General features: G+C 35.6%; 3 protein-coding genes and 1 pseudogene across 3 annotated transcripts in view; 3 read left to right on the plus strand and 1 right to left on the minus strand.

Moving 5' to 3' along the window:
- The window catches only part of LOC125844514 (uncharacterized), a 6,292-nt gene extending 3,378 nt beyond the window's left edge, over window positions 1-2,914 (minus strand). The window contains exons 1-4 of the mRNA XM_049523830.1: window positions 2,770-2,914; window positions 1,417-1,508; window positions 847-1,339; window positions 96-611 (exon numbers count right to left, since the gene is read on the minus strand). Coding sequence (XP_049379787.1) covers window positions 96-611; window positions 847-1,339; window positions 1,417-1,508; window positions 2,770-2,914 — 1,246 coding nt within the window. The remainder of the gene's footprint in view (window positions 1-95; window positions 612-846; window positions 1,340-1,416; window positions 1,509-2,769) is intronic.
- Window positions 2,915-4,215: 1,301 nt separating this feature from the next.
- On the plus strand, window positions 4,216-5,112 carry LOC125844517 (putative disease resistance RPP13-like protein 1; annotated as a pseudogene).
- Window positions 5,113-5,493: 381 nt separating this feature from the next.
- On the plus strand, window positions 5,494-6,902 carry LOC125844518 (putative disease resistance RPP13-like protein 1). The gene is made up of 3 exons (XM_049523832.1): window positions 5,494-6,372; window positions 6,579-6,644; window positions 6,699-6,902. Exons 1-3 carry the CDS (start codon window positions 5,494-5,496, stop codon window positions 6,900-6,902), a joined length of 1,149 nt encoding a protein of 382 aa, XP_049379789.1.
- Window positions 6,903-13,018: 6,116 nt separating this feature from the next.
- Window positions 13,019-19,159, plus strand: LOC125845106 (putative disease resistance RPP13-like protein 1). The gene is made up of 5 exons (XM_049524528.1): window positions 13,019-15,946; window positions 15,992-17,201; window positions 17,297-17,376; window positions 17,859-18,161; window positions 18,942-19,159. The coding sequence occupies exons 1-2, from the start codon at window positions 13,075-13,077 to the stop codon at window positions 17,170-17,172; spliced, it is 4,053 nt and encodes a 1,350-aa protein (XP_049380485.1). The 5' UTR covers window positions 13,019-13,074; the 3' UTR covers window positions 17,173-17,201; window positions 17,297-17,376; window positions 17,859-18,161; window positions 18,942-19,159.
- Window positions 19,160-19,594: the final 435 nt, after the last annotated feature.

Below are 19,594 nucleotides of genomic sequence, written 5' to 3' on the forward strand. Positions count from 1 at the left end.
CCTCAGTTGAAGATCGAGCGACTGTTCTTTGTTTCTTTAATGACCAACTGATTGGTGTTAAGCCAGATAGATAACATAAGCAGAAGTAGAGGTACGATTATCGTGGTCCCCTGCCCAATCTGCATCAGTATAAACATGAAGGGCAGCATTAGATCCATGGTGAAAAAGAAGCCCATGATGGATAGTTGATTTGAGATACCGAAGGAGGCGCTTCACTGCTTGCCAGTGTGTGTGAGATGGCTGATGCATAAATTGAGAGAGCTTATTAACAACAAAGCTTATGTCTGGTCTAGTAAATGCAAGATACTGGAGCTTGCCAATTGCACTTCGATATTGTTTTGCATCTGTAGGAGGGGAGCCATCATTCAACCTAAGTGAAATTGGGGTGGATAATGGTATATAAACACCCTGGCAGTCCTTCATAAAGAACTCCTGCAAGATGTCCATTATGTACTTGGTTTGAGAAAGAAATAATCCAGCTGATTGTGGAAGGACTTCAATGCCTGGGAAAAAAAGTAGTGGTCCAAGGTCTTTGAGTGAAAAACGGTTGGAGAGTGCGCTCTTGATGTTGTTAATAGTTTGCAAGTTATTTCCTGTAATAACAATATCATCTACATACAAGCAAGAAAATGACAGTGTTATGAGAGTGTAAGGTAAATAAAGAGTGCTCAGAATGAGTCTTGCGAAATCCAGCAGAAATGAGAAAATTTGTGAGCTCGGTGTACCAAGAACAGGGTGCTTGTTTGAGACCATACATGGCTTTGTTTAGTTTGCATACATAGTTTGGGTAATCAGGATTCTCAAAACCTTTCGGTTGTTTCATAAAGACTTCCTCAGTCAGTGTACCTTGTAGAAAAACATTGTTTATGTCTAGTTGATGGAGTGGCCACTTGTTTTGTGTGGCGATGGCAAGTACTATTTGAATGGTTGTTGGTTTGACAACCGGACTGAAAGTATCAACATAATCGATTCCAGGCCGTTGAGTGAAACCTTTGACAACAAGGCGAGCCTTGTACCGTTCAATTGATCCATCAGGTTTGCGCTTAATACAGAAGATCCATTTATTCTCCACAATATTTTGGTGATCAGATGGAGGAATAAGGTTCCATGTTTGGTTGCTCATGAGAGCGTCAAATTCACTTTGAATAGCTTGTCTCCATTGTGGGTCCTTACAAGCTTGTTTAACTGTGACTGGTGGTATTTGGGATGTAAGGGTGGCCATGGATGCATACTTTGGATTAGGCTTAGTGATTTGATATTGGGAACGGGTGACAGGGCGTCGTGGTGGTAAAGACTGGTTGGTCTGAGAAGGGAGGTTAAGTTGTGGTGAGTGCTGCTGCTGGGGAAGGGAATTAGAAGGGGGAATGTAGACGATTCAGCAGTAAAAAATGAATTATCTAGAGGGGAGGAAGTTACCTGATTTCGTTGGATTGCTGAAAGTTCTGACGGAGGACGCATAACTATTGCTGGTGCAGTAGAGTCATTTGGACGAACAACCAAGTTTGGATCTTTGATTGGAAGTGGACTTCTTAGAGTAATAGGAAAAAGATATTGTATGATCTGGACAAGATAGAGTAGAGGAAGATGTATCCGAATCGGATGTGGAATTAAACCATGAAATATTCTGAGGGATTCCCTTGTACTTGGAAAAAATATTTTCATAAGGAAAAATATCTTCCAAAAATTTTACGTCTCTGGAGAAATATATTTTTGAGGATTCAGGATCAAAGCATTGATGACTATGAAAGTGAGTGGAGAATCCTAAATAGACACATGGTGTGGATCTTGGTTCAAGTTTATTTTTAGTATATGGCTTTAGCCAAGGATAGCATAAGCAACCAAACATAAAAAGTGAGAAAATATTGGGAGCTGTACCAAAAAGAGTTTGATATGGAGAAATATTATCTGAGGATGTAGGAAATCTATTAATTAAGTAAACAGCAATTTGACAAGCAAAACTCCAAAATAGGGTGGTAGTGATGCTTGGTGAAGTAGGGTTCTAGCAGTTTTGATAATGTGCCTATGACGTCCTTCAGCTAAGGCAATTCTTTGTGGGGTATATGGGGGAGAGGAGAAGTGTTGAATCCCAAATTCAGGAAGAAGTGATTTTAGTCCCTTAAATTCTCCTCCCCCATCAGAATATAAGGTGAGAATCTTAGTATTGAAAAAGTTCTCAATGAGTGGCCGAAATTCAGAGAAGACCTTGACTACATCACTTTTTTGTTTAAGTGTATAGAGCCAAATATATTTGGTAAACTGATCGACAAAAATGATGTAATAGCGCTTTTGATCAAGGGATAGAACGGGTGAAGGACCCCAAACATCGGTATAGAGTGTTTCAAATGGTCTTGAACTTTTCAAAGAGTTACGTGAGAAAGGAATCCTGTGGCTTTTATTGCAATGACATGAATTACAAGATTGAAAATTATCAAAATAAGGCAACTGGTAATTTCTTAAAAGAAGCTTCAAAAGACGGATATTAGGATGTCCTAAACGACGATGCCACAGAGATAAAGGAACTTGAGAAGTATTTGCCGTGTAGGCTGTAGGAGATGAATGTGTTGAAGTCGCAAACGTTGGCCCCCGTAGTCAGTGCCTTCACAACAAAAGAGAAAGGAAAGAATTCAATAGATGTTTGGTTTTGTTGACAAAATTTTAAAACAGATATAAGATTCTTTTTGATAGATGGAGTACACAGAATATTATGTAAAGAAAAGGAATGTATGGGAGAGTTTAATGTAGTGGAACGAGTGTGGGTGATCGAAATACCGTTACCATCACCCATTGAAACTTGTTCAGGACCCGTGTATTCATGTGGAGAGGCTATGTTCTGAGAATCAGCAGTGATATGATGTGAGGCACCGGAATCCAGAATCCATGGAGCAGTATTGGGAAAAGACCGAGCAGCAAACATGGCCTTAGCGTCAAAATGGTTATGCGACTTGGAACGTCAAACATTTGCAGTGTGACCAAAATTTTCACATAACTGACATTGGATTTGCATTTTGGCCTGCAAAGGAATAGAGGGGCGCCATGGCTGGGAAAAGTTTCCATTGCTTTGAGTGTGGGGGGTACACCATTGTTGCGTTCCAGAAGGAGTAGTTTGCGAATGCCATTGAGGCTGACCAGACCATCGGCGAGTTTGCCTGTTGCTGTTGTTATTGTGATTATTTGTTCTCTGTGCAACTTGAGCAGTGATTGGAGTTGGTGGTTGCTTCTTATCAGTTTACTTTAGATAAAGTTCATGATCCGTGAGCTTGTGATCCAATTCCTCATTTGAAATAGGAGAGTCTCTTGAACGAATAACAGTACTTAAAGGCTCATATTCAGATCCAAGGCCACTCAGAATTTTTACAACCAACTCTTCATTAGAAATGCGAGCACCGGCAGCAGCTAATTCATCAGTGATAGTTCTTATCTCCCTGAGATTATCAGTGACAGATTTTTGATCTCGCTGAACTTTCGCCAATGCATCTCGAAGACTGTAGATCCTGGTTTGAGATCTATTTGCATATGTAGTATGCAAATAGTCACATGCTTCTTTTGAAGTTTCGGCAGAGGCAACTGATGGTGCAATGGTGGAGTCAACAGATGCCATTAAGTCGTTGCAGATGAGATTATCTTGCTGAAACCAGATTTTGAAATCTGGATTGACGACATCTTTTGTGTCTTGCTTAATGGTGCGTGGTGGCGGCGTTATGGATCCATCAAGATAGCTCATTAAGTCAAACCCATTCATGACCTTTTGAATTTGAGCTTTCCATGTTACAAAGTTTGCACCACCAGTAAGTTTGATTGGAAGTTGTGCAGTTGGGTTGATGTTAATGATTTGCGTTTTGGTTGAAGCAACATTCACAATTGTGGATGAAGTGTTGATTGGGTCATCACTGTTCAGATTGATGTCCGAAGCAGATGAGTTCACCATTGTTTTTAGGTGGTTTGGAAAGGAAAGGGAATTTTTTTTGAATAAGATGGGAAGATGATTACAAGTTTATACTCGTTTGAGTGTTGATAGCTCTAATACCATAAAGGAGCAGAATACACAAGAGAAATGTTTTTTGTGTCTTTCATTGATACAATGTGTTGTTTAAATACAAAAGAATTATGTGGTAAAAGATCCCACAATATCAGTAAAACTAATGAATCCTATCAAGTAATTAAAGGTAAAGAATCAGAGAACATACAATAATGAAATCAGAATATATGATACTGATAATGGAAAATATTTCATCTTCATTTAGCTTCTTTAACCTCAACCTGTGCTTGAGTGATGATTCATTTCATAACATAAAGGTTAAGTTGGAAGAAACCATTGAAACATTGGAGGTGTTGGAAAAGCAAATTGGTCGCCTTGGCTTAAAGGATCATTTTGGTTCAACTAAACAAGAAACAAGAACACCTTCAACTTCTTTGGTTGATGATTCTGATATATTTGGAAGGCAGAGCGAAATAGAGGATTTGATTGACCGTTTATTGTCTGAAGATGCAAATGGAAAAATGCTGACTGTGGTTCCTATTGTTGGAATGGGCGGCGTGGGTAAGACAACACTTGCTAAAGTGGTTTACAATGATGAGAGGGTGAAGGACCATTTTGGTTTGAAAGCTTGGTTTTGTGATTCTGAGGCATATGATGCTTTCAGAATAACAAAAGGTTTACTTCACGAAATTAGCCCATTTGACTTGAAGGCTGATGACAATCTTAATCAGCTACAAGTCAAATTGAAGGAAAGATTAAAGGGAAAGAAGTTTCTTATTGTTCTGGATGATGTCTGGAATGACAACTACAACGAGTGGGATGACTTGAGAAATGTTTTTGTACAAGGAGATATAGGAAGTAAGATCATTGTGACAACACGTAAAGAGAGTGTTGCCTTGATGATGGGTAGTGGGGCAGTCAACGTGGGGACTCTGTCTGATGAAGTCTCTTGGGATTTATTCAAACGACATTCACTAGAAAACAGGGATCCTAAAGAACATCCAGAACTTGAAGAGATTGGAAAACAAATTGCAGACAAGTGCAAAGGGTTGCCTTTAGCTCTAAAGGCACTTGCTGGTGTTTTACACTGCAAATCAGAGGTGGATGAGTGGAGAGACATTTTAAGAAGTGAAATATGGGAGATTCCAAGTTGTTCGAATGGTATATTACCAGCGTTGATGTTACGCTACAATGATCTTCCTGCACACTTGAAGCAATGTTTTTCTTATTGTGCAATATATCCCAAAGATTATGAATTTTGCAAAGACCAAGTTATTCACCTGTGGATTGCTAATGGTCTGGTACAGCAGTTGCATTCAGGTAACCAATACTTTCTTGAGTTGAGATCAAGATCATTGTTCGAAAGGGTCCCCGAATCTGAATGGAAACCAGAGGGATTCTTAATGCATGACCTTGTCAATGATTTGGCCCAAATTGCATCTTCAAATCTTTGTATAAGGTTGGAAGAGAACAAAGGATCGCATATGTTGGAACAATGTCAGCACTAATCTTATTCAATGGGAGAACATGACTTTGAGAAATTGAAATCACTCTTTAAATCAGAGCAGCTGAGGACATTACTTGCAATCAATATCCTTGAGCACTATTATTACAACATAAAGCTAAGGAAGAGGGTGCTGCATAACATACTGCCAAGACTAAGATCCTTAAGGGCATTATCATTGTCTCATTACCAGATTAAGGAGTTGCCAAATGACTTGTTTATCAAATTAAAGCTCCTCAGATTTTTGGACCTTTCTCTGACATATATTGAAAAGTTGCCTGATTCTGTTTGTGAATTGTATAACTGGGAGACACTTCTCCTGTCAGATTGTAATTATCTTAAGGACCTACCGCTGCAGATAGAGAAGTTGATTAACTTGCGTCATCTTGACATAAGCAACACTTGGCGCTTGAAGATGCCCCTACATCTGAGCAAGTTGAAAAGCCTCCAAGTGCTAATGGGAGCCAAGTTTCTTTTAGGTGGTTTGAGAATGGAAGATTTGGGTGAAGCACAGAACTTGTATGGATCTCTATCTGTTGTAAAGTTGCAAAATATGGTTGATAGAAGGGAAGCTGTGAAGGAAAAGATGAGGGAGAAGAATCATGTTGAGAAGTTATCATTGGAGTGGAGTGACAGTAGTAGTGCCGACAATTCACAAACTGAAAGAGACATACTTGATGAGCTATGCCCACATACAAACATAAAAGAAGTCGAAATCACTGGATATAGAGGGAAAAAATTTCCAAATTGGCTAGCTGATCTTTCATTTCTTAAGCTAGTACAATTGTCTCTTAGAAACTGCAAGGACTGTTATTCCTTGCCAGCACTAGGACAACTCCCTTGTTTAAAATTCCTTTCGATTAGAGGGTTGAATGGACGGAAGAATTCTATGGTAGTTTGTCCTCCAAAAAGCCTTTTAACTCTCTTGTGGAGCTTAGATTTGAAGATATGCTGGAGTGGAAGCAATGGCACCTACTAGGAAGTGGAGACTTTCCTACACTTTAGAAGCTTTTCATTATAAATTGCCCTGAAGTCAGTTTGGAGACACCCATCCAACTTACAAGTTTAAAAAGGTTTCAAGTTGTTGGTTCTTCTAAGGTTGGAGTTGTTTTTGATGATGCTCAACTGTTTACATCCCAAGTTGAGGGAATGAAGCAGATTGAGGTATTATATATTAGTGATTGTAACTCTGTTACTTCCTTTCCTTTTAGCATACAGCCCACTATCTTGAAGAGAATTGAGATATCTCGTTGCCGGAAATTGAAATTGGAAGCGCCAGTTGGTGAGATGAGTATGTTTCTGGAGTATGTTGGTGAGATGAGTATGTTTCTGGATTGCAAAAATGTGATATATCACCTGAGTTACTCCCAAGAGCACGCGAATTGTGGGTACAGGATTGCCACAACCTTACTACGTTTTTGATTCCTACTGCGACTGAAAGACTCTATATTTGGAATTGTGAGAATCTTGAAAAACTATCGGTGGCATGTGGGGGGACCCAGATGACGTATTTGTTTATTAATGACTGTTCAAAGCTCAAGTGTCTGCCAGAACATATGCAGGAACTCCTTCCATCTCTTAAGGTACTGAATCTGCAAAATTGTCCAGAAATAGAGTCCTTCCCTCAAGGAGGATTGCCCTTCAATTTACAACAACTTCATATCTACAATTGCAAGAAACTGGTGAACCGCCGAAAGGAGTGGCGTTTACAAAGACTCACAGAGTTATGGATCTTACATGATTGCAGTGACGAAGAGATTGTTGGTGGTGAGAATTGGGAGTTGCCTTCCTCTATTCAAACACTTAGAATATGGAATCTGAAAACATTAAGCAGCCAACATCTCAAAAGACTCACCTCTCTTCAACATCTATATATTGAAGTAAAAAGGATGCCATCTTCCCTCTCTAAACTAGATATTTCAGAATGTCCATTGCTCACACCACTACTAGAATTTGACAAGGGGGAATACTGGCCAAATATTGCTCAAATTCCCATCATATATATCGATAACGAATGCATGTGATGATTAAAACGAATGGCTCTCCAACTGATGTAAGCTATTCTTTTCCCTCAGAAGTTTTTTATTTCCGTTTACTTCACTTCGTTTTTTGGTTAATTCTTTTCATTTTTAAAATCTTATTGAGCAGTGTGGATCATTTATTGCTCAAACCACGTCTACTGACCAAAAATTGTTCATATTTCCACCATAAATGTTGCTTGGCAGAACCTGTAATTATTAAAACAAGTGCTGCTTATATGGATGTAATTTATTCAATTTCCTTAGTATATTTTGATTTATGGTTAATTATCTTTGATTTTGACTTTTGATATTCAGAGAACTTTGAAGATTATGAAGTTTGCTTCAAATTAGGTTCAAGTGACACCTCAGAGCTAGCGGAAAATCAAGAAAGTATATTCTGCTCGGGATGAATTCAAGGTCAGATCTGAGGCCAAGTTAAAGGGCATACTTATGTATTATGCCAATACCATTAGAACGGTAGAAGTCTATTTGGATATAATTGTTTTGAGACACTTTCAAAGTGGTGCTTCTAACAGTGAAGCAAACATTCAACTTATACTTACATGATTAAAGCAGTTTTTCCACTAATAAGGACATGAGAATTCATATAGTAAGTTTAGATATTGTTGGTAATATCGTTTTCATTGCTCAAAAGTTGTTTAACATATGATTGGCATTTGTTGATCCAAATTTGTATTTTTCTGTTTATCTTCCTTCATCTATCTTTTGGTTTACAAGTCTTCTGATTGAGTTATAATGCATGTCTCCATTGGAAATATAGGATTGACTATCGACTCTAAAGGAACTAGAGTTACATCTCTATTCCATTCAAGAGCTTTTATGTGTTTTCACCATATTTTAAGACCACAAAAAATGGACAAATTTCTTTTCTTAGGAACATATACAAGATTCATAACTACAAAAAGAGACATTTTCGAGTGGATTTTCTTGTATCTGTTCCTTAGAACTTCATTTGTTCCATCCTATGTAACACTCTTTCCTTTTTCTATTCTGTTCCGAATAGAATTTCTTTCTTAAAATCCACGCGCAATCAAACACTCCTTCACATATAATGAAAGGGGGTACAAAATACTACTATTAACAGCAATAAGGAAAAAAAGTTTGAAGAAAAAAGAGCTATGCAGTTTAGTGGTTACCTTAATATCAGTTATATCTCCAACAGCAAATATATTTCTATGACCCTTGATTCTAAGATTCTCATCAACCTTCAATCTTCCAAAATTATCGATTCGATCCTTCAAATACGTCTCCCTTAACCACTCTGAACCCAGTGATTTTCTCGTGCAATGAAAATGGCAATCCTCTCTGATAGTTTCCCCAGACGNTGGATACAGAACATCCATGCTTTAGCTTTGTTTTATCATTTTCTGAAAAGGACATCAAAAACAGCCTAACCTCACGCCCATTTTGACTTGTAATATACAACATGACAGGACAATTGCAAAAGAGAAGATCTAATCACTAGTATATCTCGACAACAACATACCCAATGTAATCCCACAAATGATATTTGGGGAGGGTACGATGTGCACAATCTTTACCTCTACCTTTGTGGGGGTAGGGAGATTGTTTCCTGTAGACCCTCGGCTCAAAAGAAATGAAGAAATAATAGCATCGTGCAAGAATGTATGATAACAAAATTACATTGTACAAAGTAAATGAAGCAACGTATAGTAATAAACATTGAAAAAAAAGGAAGCTACGCAATTACTAAATAATAATACTAGTACATCTCGAACTCTTTGTGAAATAGTAGAACAGTCATGATCAAGACAATTGGCTGAATCCCGTGAAATTAAACCTGACAGAAGAGCCGGCTTACGAGTAAAGAATCTTTTCTCAACGGATACAAAACATTAATGCTTTAGCTTCATTTTATCATTTTCCAAAAAAGTTGATAAACTTAGCGAGAATAAATATCTCATATGATTATTTTGATTTCATCAAAACTTGCCAAGATAAACGTACAAGTAATTTGCTCGTTGAAAAGCAGACGATATGGTAAATCTAACGAATTAAGCACATATATCTAAGCAAATTGATGTATGTTCTTACCTTTAAAAACATGTTAAAAAGTGATGGTTGGCACAAAAGGTTGTATTTATATTATTTTTAACAAAAATAAGGGGGGTAATAGACCCCCAGAAAATTGTCTTTTTCAAAAAATAGATCAAGTTCCAAAAAGGAAACTAATCTAATTTTATCAGTCAAAACAAAATAACTTTCTATGCTTTTTAACTCATAATTTATGACATATATAAGATCATAGTAACTCATCATCAATTTTCATTTAAATAATGATTAAGAAATTCTAATAAAAAAAATTATTTCTTAGAGCCTGTTTGTTTTGGCTTAAAAGTTGGTCAAATATATTTTTAAGTCATTTTTAGTTTTTGAGTGTGTTTGACAAAGTTAAAAATAATTTAAAATAAGTTAAAAACCAAAAGTAAGACTCCCCCCTATTTATATTTTTATTTTGACTTTAAAGCTACTTTTTTCAATCTATCCAAACGGGCTCTAATCTTTTTTGAATTGAAGTAGGATAAACATTTGCTATAGAAAAAAATGTTATTCAGAAAAGAATATAATAACAATCTATTTATTTGGGAAAAAAAAATAGCTTTGATCCATTAAGTAACAATAAGAGTATTTTCGAACCAAACTATTGATGACAATACTATTTAAACTAAACTATTAACTAAGAACATTTTTATTTAGTTTTACATAGTTCAAGAATATTTTTAAACCTAGTGGAGCTTGTTTGGTATGCAAGGGGGCCTGCTACACTATGAGCAAAGTAGTTATAGTTATATTATTCGTTAGTTAACCTATTTTTTATTCGTATCCAATATGGGTGGATAAAATATTTTATCCATTTTCACATAACTCATTTTAACCGTCTATATCTGAATTGACGCATTTGTTTGCTGCCCCTAGAGTAGATATTCAATTATCACTACTTTATTGAAGTTTATATTGTTTTCGATTATATAAAATACATTGTGTTATTTATTAATAATATATTATATTTGCACTTTTTATTTTTGTAATGGTTATATTTATTTATAATTTATAGTAAATTAACTTAAAATCTTATATAAAAATAATATAAACGAAAATTAATTTATAAAAATTTGTATACCAAATTTAAAATTTAAAATTAATATTATAAAAATATTACATAAAATATAATTAAGTATACTGCGAAATTAATTAAAAATATAAAAATTATAATTTTTATATAATACAAACAATAAAAATAAAAAATGATTTAGTGTTGATAAATAGTGTCACATCAATTTTAATTGCCTCAACCCAATATGAATAGTCTTTTGAAATATGAGGCTATCGTATTGGAGAAAAGCTAATGATGAGTTTTTGGCCTAACTCACGCTCGTTTGGTGTGAGGGATAAGCATAAATAATTTTGGGATAAAATTTAGATATTTTGTTTGGTTGACATGTTTGGGATAAATTATCCCACCATCTATAGTATAGTAATGAGATAAGTTATCCCGGAATAACTAAGTTATCCCTGGGATAACTAGTTCCCAACCAAACGACCCCTTAAAGCTGACCTAAAGAGATTGTGTGAGCCTGATAAAGAGACCGCCCATCTTATTAATTATCAATATGAGACTTTTTTCGTTCTTTAACAAATAGAACTATCATTGCGAATATGCCTACCTAGACCATGCATTTTTTGAAAAAGGAGGATGCGGTTTAGAGTTGCACAGTTCATCCTTGTGCTTTGATAAAATGTATAAAAATGATACTCCCTCCGTCCCATTTTATATGTCATTCCTTTTTATAAATAGTTGGACTACAATACTTGTCATTTTATAAAATTTATGCATAAATTATCATATTTTGACTATTATACTCTTGATAATTAATCTTGTCATTTATTAATAAAGTTAACTTAAAAAAACATTAAATAAGGATAGAATGGTAAAGTTACATAATTTCTTAATGCAAGTGCAAATTAAAAAAGTGACATATAAAATGAGACGGAGGGAGTAGTAAAGTAAGAAGAAATGAAAATAGAACATTACGAAGACGAAGTACTGTTGTTGGGTGAAAAGTGACACTTTTGATTAAAAAAAAAAGAGACAGTTTTGGTTCTTTTTTCTTCTATGGCTGTCCACATCCCCAACCCACCCACGCAAATTAAATAAAATATCTTTCCTCTCTTGCCTCAATTAGAGTTCGGAACCTAAATAAGCCACAAAAGATAAAAGTGATCAAAATAGGTCACTATTCTAGTAAGTAATCAAAATAGGTTTAGTGGACGAAAAAATTTCATTTTATGCAATATTCCAAATGTTTTCCGTTAGTCTCATAACATGTATATTTTAATATATAACGGAACTATTTTTTACACCTTATAAAACGAAACTATTTCTTTCACTATGTAAAGTGTAAATTTTTCTTACACTTTATAAAGTGAGTTTTTCTTACACTTTATAAAATGGAAGAAAATCTTACACATTAAGAAAAGTTACTTTATCTGTACATTGTGTATAACGTAAAGTGAGAAGAAATGCCGAATTTCAATCTATAAGAGAGTCCAAAATCTTTTACTCCAAGAATCAAAGAATTAGTCAATTATGAAAGATTTATATTTTTCCTTTAGGTAAATTAAAACTAATTATAAAAATAATATTCTGTCAAACAACATCATTTGGGTTCCACGAGCTCGCGAGCAACAATCTACACCACACTATTTCATCAGTACAAACATAGATTTGATGGTGTCTAGCTTGTGTTTGGACATACGATATGAAGTCATGATTTATAATTAATGATTGAATATGCAATTTGAAATTATGATTTGAAATTTAATTTCAAATTCTCCAAAAAGCATGATCCGATATTTCAACTTTTGAAATGTAAAATTTGATGCATAAATGTATGTGTGTATATATATATTTATTTATTTATTTATAAAAAAAAAGACTCATCATTCTGAATTTCGTGAAAGTAACTTTTCTTGAAATGTAAGATTCTCTTCCACTTTATAGAGTGTAAGAAAAACTTACACTTTACAAAGTGTAAGAAATAGTTTCGTTTTATAAGGTGTAAAAAACAGTTTCGTTATATATTAAAATATGCACGTTATGAGACCAACAAAAAATGTTTGGAATATTGCATAAAACGGATTTTTTTTCTTTCACTAAGCCTATTTTAGTTACTTACTAGAATAGTAATTTATTTTGATCACTTTTATCTTTTTGTGGCTTATTTAGATTCAGACTCCCTCAATTATTCAATTGAGATAAAAGACTGTTGTTGTTAGGTGAAAAGTGATACCCATGGAAAAGAGAAAAAAAAAAGACAAATTTAAATTATTTTTATTTTCCTATAGCTGTCAGTTGTTGACCGTGGAAAACTATAGTTGTACCAATTATAGATCTCTGATTATTCTTGTTTGCAAATTACTCTTAGCATTCAACAGTAGATAAAGTAAAGTTGTTAGTAAATCAAGATAGAAAAATTTATCTTCTCAAAATCATATTGTGTTCTCCTTGTTTTGCTTTGCAGATTTCAGAAATGGAGATTGGCTTAGCAGTTGGTGGTGCATTTCTCTCTTCAGCTTTGAATGTTCTCTTTGATAGGCTTGCTCCTCACGGTGATCTTCTCAACATGTTTCAGAAGCATACAGATGATGTTCAGCTCTTTGAGAAGCTGGGGGACATTCTGCTTGGTCTTCAAATTGTGCTAAGTGATGCAGAGAATAAGCAAGCATCAAATAAATTTGTGAGCCAGTGGTTAAATAAGCTTCAGACTGCTGTGGACGGTTCTGAAAACTTGATAGAACAAGTCAATTATGAAGCTTTGAGGCTTAAAGTGGAAGGTCAGCTTCAAAATCTTACAGAAACAAGCAACCAGCAAGTAAGTGACCTTAACCTGTGCTTGAGTGATGATTTCTTTCTTGACATAAAGAACAAGTTGGAAGACACTATTAAAAAATTGGAGGTGTTGGAAAAGCAAATTGGTCGCCTTGGCTTAAAGGAGCATTTTGTTTCCACTAAACAAGAAACTAGAACTTCTGTGGATGTTAAATCTGATATCTTTGGTAGGCAGAGCGAAATAGAGGATTTGATTAACCGTTTATTGTCTGAAGATGCAAGTGGGAAAAAGCTGACAGTAGTTCCTATTGTTGGAATGGGCGGCCTGGGTAAGACAGCACTTGCTAAAGCGGTTTACCATGATGAGAGGGTGAAGAACCATTTTGGTTTAAAAGCTTGGTATTGTGTTTCTGAGCCATATGATGCTTTGAGAATAACGAAAGGGTTACTTCAAGAAATTGGCAAATTTGACTCAAAGGATGTCCACAATAATCTTAATCAGCTTCAAGTCAAATTGAAGGAAAGGTTGAAGGAAAAGAAGTTCCTTATTGTTTTGGATGATGTGTGGAATGACAACTACAACGAGTGGGATGACTTGAGAAATCATTTTGTACAAGGAGATACAGGAAGTAAAATCATTGTGACGACACGTAAAGAGAGTGTTGCCTTGATGATGGGAAATGAGAAAATTAGCATGGACAATTTGTCTACTGAAGCCTCTTGGTCTTTATTCAAAAGACATGCATTTGAAAACATGGATCCTAAGGGACATCCAGAACTTGAAGAGGTCGGAAAACAAATTGCAGCTAAGTGCAAAGGACTGCCCTTAGCTCTGAAGACGCTCGCTGGCATGTTACGCTCCAAATCAGAGGTTGAAGGGTGGAAACGTATTTTGAGAAGTGAAATATGGCAACTGCCACAGAATGACATATTACCAGCGTTGATGTTGAGCTATAATGATCTTCCCGCACATTTAAAGCGATGTTTTTCCTTTTGTGCAATATTTCCTAAAGATTATCCATTTAGGAAAGAACAAGTTATTCATCTGTGGATTGCTAATGGTCTCGTACCAAAGGACGATGGGATAATAGAAGATTTAGGCAACCAATACTTTCAGGAGTTGAGATCAAGATCATTATTTGAAAGGGTCCCAAATCCTTCTAAAGGGAACATGGAGAATTTATTCTTGATGCATGACCTTGTCAATGATTTAGCCCAAATTGCATCTTCAAAACTTTGTATCAGGTTGGAAGAGAGCAAAGGATCTCAAATGTTGGAAAAAAGTCGGCACTTATCTTATTCAGTGGGATATGGTGGTGAGTTTGAGAAATTGACACCCCTCTACAAATTGGAGCAGCTGAGGACATTGCTCCCGATATGTATTGGTGTCAATTATTGCTCTCTAAGCAAGAGGGTGCAGTATAACATACTGCCAAGACTAAGATCCTTAAGGGCATTATCATTGTCAGGTTATGAGATTAATGAGTTGCCAAATGACTTGTTTATCAAATTAAAGCTCCTCAGATTTTTGGACCTTTCTCTGACATGTATTAAAAAGTTGCCTGATTCTGTTTGTGGATTGTATAACTTGGAGACACTTCTCCTGTCAGGTTGTTATTTTCTTAAGGAGCTACCGCTGCAGATAGAGAAGTTGATTAACTTGCGTCATCTTGACATAAGCAAAACTTTGCACTTGAAGACGCCCCTACATTTGGGCAAGTTGAAAAGCCTCCAAGTGCTAATGGGAGCCAAGGTTTTTCTCGGTGGTTTGAGAATGGAAGATTTGGGTGAAGCACAGAACTTGTATGGATCTCTATCTGTTGTAGAGTTGCAAAATGTGGTTGATAGAAGGGAAGCTGTGAAGGCAAAGATGAGGGAGAAGAATCACGTTGACAAGTTATCTTTAGAGTGGAGTAAAAGTAGTAGTGCCGACAATTCAAAAACAGAAAGAGACATACTTGATGAGTTACGCCCACATAAAAACATAAAAGAAGTAGAAATCACTGGATATAGAGGGACAACATTTCCAAATTGGCTATCTGATCCTTTGTTTCTTAATCTGGTGAAATTGTCTCTTAGCAACTGCAAGGACTGTTATTCCTTGCCGGCACTAGGACAGCTTCCTTCTTTGAAATATCTTATCATTAAAGGGATGCATGGAATAACAGAGGTGACTGAAGAATTCTATGGCAGTTCATCCTCCAAAAAGCCTTTTAACTGTCTTGAGAAGCTTGAATTTGTTGATATGCCGGAGTGGAAGCAATGGGACCTACTAGGAAGTGGAGAGTTCCCTATACTTGAGAAGCTTTTGATTGAAAATTGCCCTGAACTCAGTTTGGAGACAGTACCCATCCAACTTTCAAGTTTAAAAAGTTTTGAAGTAATTGGTTCTCCCATGGTTGGAGTTGTTTTTGATGATGCTGAGCTGCTTAGATCCCAAATTGAGGGAATGAAGCAGATTGAGGAATTACGTATTAGATCCACTACCTTGAAAGCAATAACCAAAGCTCGTTGCCGGAAATTGAAATTGGATCCGCCAGTGGGTGAGATAAGTATGTTTCTGGAGAGATTGAGTCTGGAGGGATGTAATTGTATAGATGATATATCACACTTAAGAGCACGCTCTTTGTCTGTATATAAGTGCCACAACCTTACTAGGTTTTTGATTCCTACTGCGACTGAAAGACTCCTTATTTGGAATTGTGAGAATGTTGAAAAACTATCGGTGGCATGTGGGGGGACCCAGATGACGTCACTGATTATTGTTGGCTGTAAGAAGCTGAAGTGTCTGCCAGAACATATGCAGGAACTCCTTCCATCTCTTAAGAAACTGAATATGGAAAATTGTCCAGAAATAGAGTCCTTTCCTGAAGGAGGATTGCCCTTCAATTTACAACAACTTCATATCGACAAGTGCAAGAAATTGGTGAACGGCCGAAAGGAGTGGCGTTTACAGAGACTTCCCTGTCTCAGAGAGTTAGAGATCTCTCATGATGGCAGTGACGAAGAGATTCTTGGTGCTGAGAACTGTGAGTTGCCTTCCTCTATTCAAACACTTACCATATGGAATCTGAAAACATTAAGCAGCCAACATCTCAAAAGCCTCACCTCTCTTCAACATCTACATATTGAGGGTAATTTACATCAAATTCAGTCAATGCTGGAACAAGGCCAGTTTTTGCACCTCACTTCGCTTCAAAGTCTACAAATCAGGAATTTACCTAATCTCCAATCACTTCCTGAATCAGCACTGCCCTCCTCCCTCTCTAAGCTAGAGATCTCCCATTGCCCTAATCTCCAATCACTTCCTGAATCAGCACTGCCCTCCTCCCTCTCTAAGCTAGAGATCTCCAATTGCCCTAATCTCCAATCACTTCCTGAATCAGCACTGCCCTCCTCCCTCTCTCAGCTGATCATCTATGGTTGCCATAATCTCCAATCACTTCCTGAATCAGCACTGCCCTCCTCCCTCTCTCAGCTGGAGATATCCAATTGCCCTAATCTCCAATCACTTCCTGAATCAGCACTGCCCTCCTCCCTCTCTCAGCTGAAGATATCCAATTGCCATAATCTCCAATCACTTCCTGAACCAGCACTGCCCTCCTCCCTCTCTCAACTGATCATTAATGAGTGCTCTAAGCTCCAATCTCTTCCAGTAAAAGGGATGCCATCTTCCCTCTCTAAACTACATATTTACAACTGCCCATTGCTCAAACCACTACTAGAATTTGACAAGGGGGAATACTGGCCAGAAATTGCTCATATCCCCACCATAGCGATTGATCTGGAATGCCTTTAATGATTAAAACTAATGGTGCTCTCACAAATGTAAGCTTTTCTTTTTCCTCAGAAGCATTCTATTTTTGTTTACTTCCCTTTGCTTTTTTGTCAATTCTTTACTTTTTTGAAATCTTGTTGAGCAGTGTGGTACGTCTATTGCTCAAATCATATATGTTCATTGGGAAAACCTGTAATGATTAAAATGAGTGCTCCTCCGATAGATGTAGGTTATTCTATTTCCTTAATATATTTTGATTGTTTGTTAATTCGTTTTGACAAGTGTGTACCATCTATTGCTTCTTTGAAGTCGACGAAATATCTTTAGAACAGGATGAAATCTTTATATTTGTAAAAGAAATCTAGTATAGGTAAGAATTGAGATAATTTGCTCAAGAAAATTGATTGCTTAATATATGTTAGGGTCTAAGAAATGCAACCTCACTTTCTCAATCAGGTAGCCAACACCTTGATAAGAGTTACATCAAGCTTCAAATTTAAAGAAAGTGAAAACGACTTTGAATGCCTGCTTCCATTATTTATGCCATGTTGTACCACATTGGTTTCAAGTTTGATGCGACTGCATTATTACATCAGTTTTTTTTTTTTCATATTCAAAGATCCAGAATATTACATCAGTTTTTTTTTTTTTTTTTTCATATTCAAAGATCCAGAATATTACATCAGTTTTTTGGTTTTGATATGCAGAGAACTTCTAGGATCATGATGAATTCAAGGTTAGATAACAAAATAATGATTTACTGGTGTTTCAGTTACCAAGATGATTATTTTGTAGTAATAGTTTGCACTCTCATAAATCAGCAAAATAGATTTCCTTTATTGGCACCCTCATCAGTCATCTGTCTGTGAAACAGAGAAATCAACGGTTTCAAAATTCTCTAGAACCCATTTTCATGAGTTCAAGCCTTCAATTCTGATGACACAAAAGACATCAACAGAGTAGAAGAATTCAACCCAAGTTTTCAATTCCTGCTTCACCTGATGGGAAAGGTACAAATATTTTTTTCTTCCCCTTTCTTACTGCGGCGCTAAATTGGTTTTGCCCCACTTTGCATCACAATGATGTTGGAGTATATCGGTTTTCTACTGGTATTCAGATACTTAAAATGGAAAATTGCTTTTGAAATATCGTTTTCATTGTTCGAAAGTTGTTTAAATCATCTGCTGATCCAAAATTTTCATTTTTCTTGATCTTCTTCTATCTTTAGTTTTACATGTCTTCTGATTGAGTTATAATACATGCCTTGATTCAAGAGAAGATGATAAATTGTCAAATGCCTTTATGAAGTGTTTGCTAAGTTGATGTCGCCTAATTCACATTTCACTGAATTAATTTTCTGACCCAAGTTTATGCATATGTTTGCTCTAACGTTGTAAAGGAAAAACGTCGAATGATATGAATATTTTCTTTTTTTAAGAATACAAAGTCGTGATAAGATAGAAAATTTCGATGGTATTAATTTCGACATGGATCACCGTTAAGTACTTTGCTTGAGGTATAAATTTCTTTTTTCCCTGTTTAGAAATGTTTCCTGTAGCTCCTAATTGTGATGCTTCATTTACACATTTTTAAAATTTCATCTTATAACAGCTATAAAGTGTGTCCGAGTCAATTAAATATTACAGACTTGGCTCTTCTTTGTTTAATTCACTTTCTTCAATTCTATCAGAAAATATTCCTCTAAAGGCATGTCGATTTTATTATTTTACACGATTTCTGTTTGTGTTACTTTTTCGATCTCTAATTTGTTTTATGAATGTTTTTTACAGTTTAATTTTCGATGCTTCCAAGCTTCAGCAGTCCTGATTCCTGAAGTTTTCCGGGTGAGCATAGCTGCGAGTTGCAAGTTTCGCAATTCAATTTCTGTATTATGAATCATTGATGGACTATGATGAAATTTACTTTTCTTCGTAGAAAAAATATCAAAGAATTATACTACTATACTAATCAGGTTTGTTAATATTGATGCTGCTGATATTTATAATCACTTGGCTATTATGAAATACTAGTTCTGAGAAGGTGCACGTTTGACTTTTATTATTATACTAGTTTCTAAACACGTGCTTCGCACGTGTGTCCCAATACAAGTAGTTCATACAAAATAAATCATATCAAAAATACATTGTAATGAATAATAGAATAAAGTGAAAAAGTACAAGCTAAAATAGATGAATAGTTAGCTTATATTCAAATGACTTCTTCGTTGAACAATATTAGATGATTAAATATTATTTAAACTACAAAATTAAACAACTAAATTTATCTAGATAGGTAAATGTATAATGAATTATATTTTGAGTAATATTTAATGTATTGATATATTACATGATACTCTTTCATAAGTAATGTTCTTGATGTGTATTCCATTTGTTGTTTTGATTACCGATTTCACCGGTTAGAGTAGTTTCATTCATCCACTTTA

Source organism: Solanum stenotomum, chromosome 11, assembly GCF_019186545.1.
Source record: "Solanum stenotomum isolate F172 chromosome 11, ASM1918654v1, whole genome shotgun sequence".
NCBI classification, from domain to species: Eukaryota; Viridiplantae; Streptophyta; class Magnoliopsida; order Solanales; family Solanaceae; genus Solanum; species Solanum stenotomum.

What these genes read in the sequence shown, in the direction of transcription:
- LOC125844518 (XM_049523832.1), top strand. Translation starts at nt 5,494, where the DNA reads ATGGGAGAACATGACTTTGAGAAATTGAAATCACTCTTTAAATCAGAG. An exon ending in ATGGACGGAAGAATTCTATG is followed by an intron (nt 6,373 to 6,578) that starts GTAGTTTGTCCT and finishes GGTTCTTCTAAG; the next exon opens with GTTGGAGTTGTTTTTGATGA. An exon ending in AGGGAATGAAGCAGATTGAG is followed by an intron (nt 6,645 to 6,698) that starts GTATTATATATT and finishes TTTAGCATACAG; the next exon opens with CCCACTATCTTGAAGAGAAT.
- LOC125845106 (XM_049524528.1), top strand. Translation starts at nt 13,075, where the DNA reads ATGGAGATTGGCTTAGCAGTTGGTGGTGCATTTCTCTCTTCAGCTTTG. An exon ending in TATGTTTCTGGAGAGATTGA is followed by an intron (nt 15,947 to 15,991) that starts GTCTGGAGGGAT and finishes CACACTTAAGAG; the next exon opens with CACGCTCTTTGTCTGTATAT.